Source organism: Mixophyes fleayi, chromosome 3, assembly GCF_038048845.1.
Source record: "Mixophyes fleayi isolate aMixFle1 chromosome 3, aMixFle1.hap1, whole genome shotgun sequence".
NCBI classification, from domain to species: domain Eukaryota; kingdom Metazoa; phylum Chordata; class Amphibia; order Anura; family Limnodynastidae; genus Mixophyes; species Mixophyes fleayi.
In genome coordinates this window covers 31689373-31695372 of record NC_134404.1, presented here as the reverse complement: position 1 = coordinate 31695372, position 6000 = coordinate 31689373, and the positions used below count along the sequence as shown (strand labels likewise).

Genomic DNA, 6000 nt, shown 5'->3' with positions numbered 1-6000 from the left:
ACCAAATTCTGGATTGTCCTAGAGATGGGTGCACGGGTCATAGCCTGAATCGTCCGCAATTTGAAGCGAGACCTGCCACACTCTCAGAGCCTCAGTCACCAGGGGGGGATCACCCCTAGACTTCCTACCAGCAAAAAGGAACTGCGTCCGTGAATGCCTAAACCCGTCATAGAAACTAGGTCTGAGCCCACCCGAGACCGCAGCCATGCGCCAATATGGGAGGCAAAATAATAAAGCCACAGACTCGGTAGAGCCAGACCCCCCCGACCTCCGGGAGCAACACAGAGTAGTGAACTTGACACGGGCTCTCTTGTCCGCCCATACCAATGAGGATATGAGACGATCAATAGTACAGAATATACTATGAGGGACGTAGATTGGCGACTGCTCTAACACATATAGAAACTTCGGCTGACGGATCATTTTTACTGAGTTAATTCTACCCGTGACTGTCAATGGCAACTGTTTCCACGCCTGAACCCGGCTTTTAAGATAATCAAACTGAGGTTGGAGATTGCGTTCCACATATTGACTCATATAATTAGAAATCCATATACCCAGGTATTTAAATGCAGGGGTCCACTTCAGGGGTGCAATGCCCCATGTTTACATGTAAGGTATACACCATGGAGGGCCTCACCAAAGTTTTGCTATGGGCCCTACAAATGTCTAATTACACCCCTACACTGAAGTCCACCCATAGACCCTGATGTCAGACAGAGGGGCGCAATAACTTGATTCAGTTGGTATGATGCATGTACTAAATATAAGGCCAGTTAGGTTTTGCTTCAGAATGATAAATGACCAATGTACTAAAAACTGAAATTATACAGAGTTGAAGCGGGAAGCCTGATCTTCACATGTCTTGTGTGTGTGTACGTTGGTTACTCTCTGTTCGTGTTAGGGGTGAGGGGCCTAAGGGTAAGCACATCGTGTGCGCTGTCAGTTCTTGCGATGCCCTGTCCACTGCCAGTGTCTGTGGGATGGATGGAAATCTAATCAGTCTGGTGGCTATTTTTGCTATTTTGTTTGGAACCTTTCAGTGCACTGTGACAATCAGGACTGGGGGTGAGGTGTAGGAGAGAAGAATAACGGTCTATAATGGTACCTGGCCTAACGGTCACTGCTGCTGTTCAATAGCACAAATAGGGACTTTCACCCTTTGGGACCCCAGTGACCATGTGATCAGGGGTGAGGTACTGTTTCTAAAAAAAACCACTAATTAGCTTTCTGTAGCACAAAAAGGTTTTGGCCATATTTTTGTCCTGACCGTAATTGATATACCAGCTGCAATTAGAAAAAGCACAGTTACTATAATTAGATATTTTCCCAAGGTCTATTTTGACCTTCTGGGTGATGGTATAATACAAATCATAAAATAGTTAAATAATAATTTACCCTCATACTTACCAACATTCTTGAATGTAAACCATGGACAAATTGGATCATTCCACCGATCTACACAAGCCCTGACTATGTGCAGTAAGTACCTTGGATCCTGCTCCTCTAACCTTCTCTGCTTCTAATCTGTACTAGAAATGTCACAATCTGATTGGTTGTCATGGAGGGTGCATGTTTTTATACACTGACATGTTATTAAACAAACCCCACAATGCACAATTGTTCTGTGCAAAGACTAAACAGGACACTGTTAGAGAGAATGGAGAAGGCTCAGCACTTTAACCCTGTACCACACATGGATAACTATAATAATAATAATGAGTCGTACAATTATTATTATTCTCTCTGAACATTGATTTTTTTTCCCCTTTAAGCTTCCTGTAAGAGTCTATCTTCAAACTTAGGGAAAATGACCATTTTTAGCCCAGATCCGCAGCTTTGAGTATAAAGTCTTTTTTTTTTTTTTGTGTCCATAGAACTCGGATTATTTACTTAAGGCCTCATTGGAAAAGCAAATTATATTTTCTTCCCACAGGAACGTTGGAAAAAAGCAAATATAGAGAAGAATGTTTTCCTAAATGGTTTTGTAGCCTTTGGCGGAGGAAAATATCAGTGTCCTGGAAGGTCAGTATCACAGGCTGGCTGTATTTATCCTCAGACACAAGGAGGGGCAGCTTGCCCCAGACTGCTTGTCTAATCATAGACAACGTTTAAACAACCTGATAATTGGGATAAACCGGCCCTGCATTTACTTATTCCATGGTAGTAATTGTTACAGAAGAGCTTCCGGCCAATAATAATGTTTTTGTTTTTTTTTTGTATTTTGTAACCCCTCCCCCTCCCCCCAACTAGAATACAGATGAATGTAAGATTCCATCTGTACACTTACATTTCTGATGCCGTATTTTGATTGGTTCTTATCCTATGGTACGTACAACTTTAAATCTAGTGCACAATTACATGGCCAGCACAGAAATAATTCCTTCATCGTCATCAACTTGAAAACTTGCACCAGGCCCGATGCTTGTATGAAATATACGTGCAAATCAAAATTGGACGCATCTGTACGGTTGGTTGGCATCTCAACACACTTGCTCCGCTGAACATACACGTGAACGTACGTTACTCCCCCCTCTTCAAGCATATAAATATAAGATACTCTAAACTCAGGATACTGGCGCAAGTTGTCTGCATGCGCAGTGCGCCCAATTTTGCGAAAGTTGCATTAATACGTCCAACTTTAAAGCAGGTCCGCAATCATTTATTTGAGACGTGTGTGGTCTGCACTGAATGTTGGATGCATCTGATTGGCCCAGCCTCAGTAGCCGTCCGCTCTGCTGCATTGGACTTTGCAGGCTGTGAACTTTAAAACTTCTCCAGGTTTTTAGTGCCTGGAAAAGCGGACAACTTTCTGTCTCCCCCTTCTCCTTTCCTCTAGGTTGCTATTGTTTACGTAATTTTTTATTTCCTGTGCATTCGTTTTTTTTTAGAAATGTCCCCCGTTTATGTTGGCTAAGGAAACATAACTTGTTGCTTTATAGGAATTGTATCCAGTGGCCAAACATTTTTATTTTCATCACATTATTCATTCTCCCCGTGTTAGCGTGGGTGTCCTCCCACATTCCAACAACATACTGGTAGGTTAATTGGCTGCTATCAAATTGCCCTTAGTCTCTCTCTTACTGTGTGTGTGTGTGTGTGTGTGTATGTCTGTGTGTATGTTAGGGGATTTAGACTGTAAGCCTCAATGGGGCAGGGACTGATGTGAGTGAGTTCTCTGTACAGCGCTGCGGAATTAGTGGCGCTATATAAATAGCTGATGATGATTATTCATGTAAATCTGTATTATGTTCAATGGTCGAGTTATGGAGATTTGTGTCTTTGTCAATGTCTTTTCATGCTATTCCCTGACCTGCCTGTCAGGTATTTTAGAATCCTCCCTCCAGTTTGAATAAAGCAGAGTTCTAGGAGAATTAATCATCTGCTCTAGTCTGACAGACAGGGAGCTGAGCCAATCAGGGCAGGGGGCTAGTCCCTGGGGAGCGGCCAGCCACTAGGAAGGGGGCCCTTTAGGCCATTGCTGGCTCTGTGAAGCTTGGACCACTTGGACCAGATCCCTTGGCCCCACATACAGGCCAAAAAGCAAAAGTGGGAAATTGTATGATGCAACTTTTCTTTACTTCTACTGTCCCATTTTATACACACAGTGGGCGGAACAAATGTATCGATTCGCTGTGATGTCACGGCTTCCTAGTGACTTGATAGGCTGAAACTTTTAAGCCTTCCCTCTTCTTCTACTTCTACAGACACACCAGGGGGGTAATGTATCAAACCTTCTAAAATGGAAAAGTGTAGACGTTGCCCATAGCAACCAATCAGATTATAGCTATCATTTATCTAGTGCATTCTAGAACATGGTATCTAGCATCTGATTGGTTGCTCTAGGCATCACCTCAACGTTTCCTTTTTAGTCGTTTTGATGCATATATCCGAAGACCTGTCATATTTCTAGTATGTGGTGAGGGAGACTAATAACACGCTCAAATACTTGTAATATATTGGGTTTTTGTGTGCTTACTTTCCTCTGGTGTTTTATAGACCTGTCTGACTAATCAGTATTATGAAATCAAAATCTTCTGACCTTGACCTTTGTGGGTTTATTTTTAGCACTCTCAGAACTGGGGGGAATGACTTGAAAATCTGCAGTAAAACAGATCTGGTATTTCTGAAAACAGGTGAACAAGTAACTGAGGGGCCTATTTAAGATGTTTCATATTATTGTCCTCTATCATCTGTCATTGGTGACAGAGGACTCTTACTGGCAATTCAGTGCCACGCTCTCCCCATAGGATTGAATGGCTAACGAGATGGCGTTGGTCATCGGGATAAATCTACGAGAACTAAGCTTTTTAGAGCTTGATAAAATTGCCGACACTGCAGTCACAATATAGTATTATGGGGCCTGCTGGACTGTGCGGTACTTTGCCTAGAGATATCTCCTGCGTTATTCTTTTCTTACATTCCTAGATTATTTATAAATGCCCAAATCATGCGTAAAAAGCGGTTCAGAAATAGGCCTCCGAGTCACTAACAGTGACACATTTTACTTTCATTTTCTTCACTGTAATGAAAAATTGTAACAATCTGGTTGCCATGGACACACGGTTACACCACCTTTTCTGTGTGTCCACCAGTTATCATAAATACCTCCTCCTTATTATGTCATATGTGGATGTAAAAACTTCACTGTACTTAGATAAACAATTCTGATCACAAGCGGAATCTTTGATAGGTTGTCCCAGTCAACACTATTTTGTTTTTATCATGCATTTCCATGTTTTCATCATCATCATCATCATCAACATTTATTTATATAGCGCCAGCAAATTCCGTAGCGCTTTACAATTGGGAACAAACATTAATAAGACAATACTGGGTAATACATACAGACAGAGAGGTAAGAGAACCCTGCTCGCAAGCTTACAATCTATAGGACAATGGGAGTTAGAAACACAAGGGCATGTGCTACATCATATTGCACAATGGACCAGCCAGACTGCAAAGGTAAAAGTACTGAGTGGGCTGTGTGTGTGGCAATGTTGGTCAGAAAGTTGTTGTCTTGCGTTAGCTGTGTAGAGGGTGGTAATAGGGTAATCGGTGCATATCCACATAACAGCCTCTCCTGCCTAATTTGTATGTTCCAATCACTATTATATTGTAGCTTTTCTAGTGTGATTTTTATTTCTTCCATACTTATACTAGACGAGCCAATCAAGTGCGAGAGATGACGCCTGTTATCTCATATTGTTGACCAAGTCATTATGCCACATCCTTCTTTGGAGAAGTGTTTAATCTTGACAATGAATAACATTGCCCTGTGAATGTGGCTGCGTGCTTTAATATGACCAATTCCCCTACCATAAGGTCAGAGTTTATTTTTGCAGGACAAGGGTTGAAAGAGAAGACAACCCCAATAAATGTCTTTTTGTATTCTTAAAATTGCAGCCAGAGTTTATTTATTTAACTGTACTTCCTCCACGAGCCTAGTGATTATTATTTCCTGACTGGAGTCCCGCATATTTGCAAATCATACCTCCATCTCACTACATATAAAAACTGGGGGCCTGATTCATTAAGGATCTTAAATTAAGAAGTTTCTTATTTAAGTCTCCTGGACAAAACCATGTTACAATGCAAGGGGTGCAAATTAGTTTTCTGTTTTGCACATAAGTTAAATACTGACTGTTTTTTCATGTAGCACACAAATACTTGATAGCTTATTTGTACACTGAAATTTAAAGTTGATATTTGTGTGCTACATGAAAAAACAGTCAGTATTTAACTTATGTGCAAAACAGAAAACTAATTTGCAATCTTTGCATTGTAACATGGTTTTGTCCAGGAGACTGAAATAAGAAATTTCTTAATTTAAGATCCTTAATGAATCAGGCCCCAGATCCTTTCCAAACTCGGGGTGTCGACCCACAGTTCATCATCATCATCATCATCATCAACATTTATTTATATATCGTCAGCAAATTCCGTAGCGCTTTACAATTGGGAACAAACATTAATAAGACAATACTGGGTAATACATAC

General features: G+C 41.1%; 1 protein-coding gene across 1 annotated transcript in view; it reads left to right on the top strand.

Moving 5' to 3' along the window:
- Positions 1 to 6000, top strand: part of CYP39A1 (cytochrome P450 family 39 subfamily A member 1) — a 48282-nt gene that overhangs the window by 26388 nt on the left and 15894 nt on the right. Inside the window, exon 10 of the mRNA XM_075201321.1 lies at positions 1937 to 2025. Coding sequence (XP_075057422.1) covers positions 1937 to 2025 — 89 coding nt within the window. The remainder of the gene's footprint in view (positions 1 to 1936; positions 2026 to 6000) is intronic.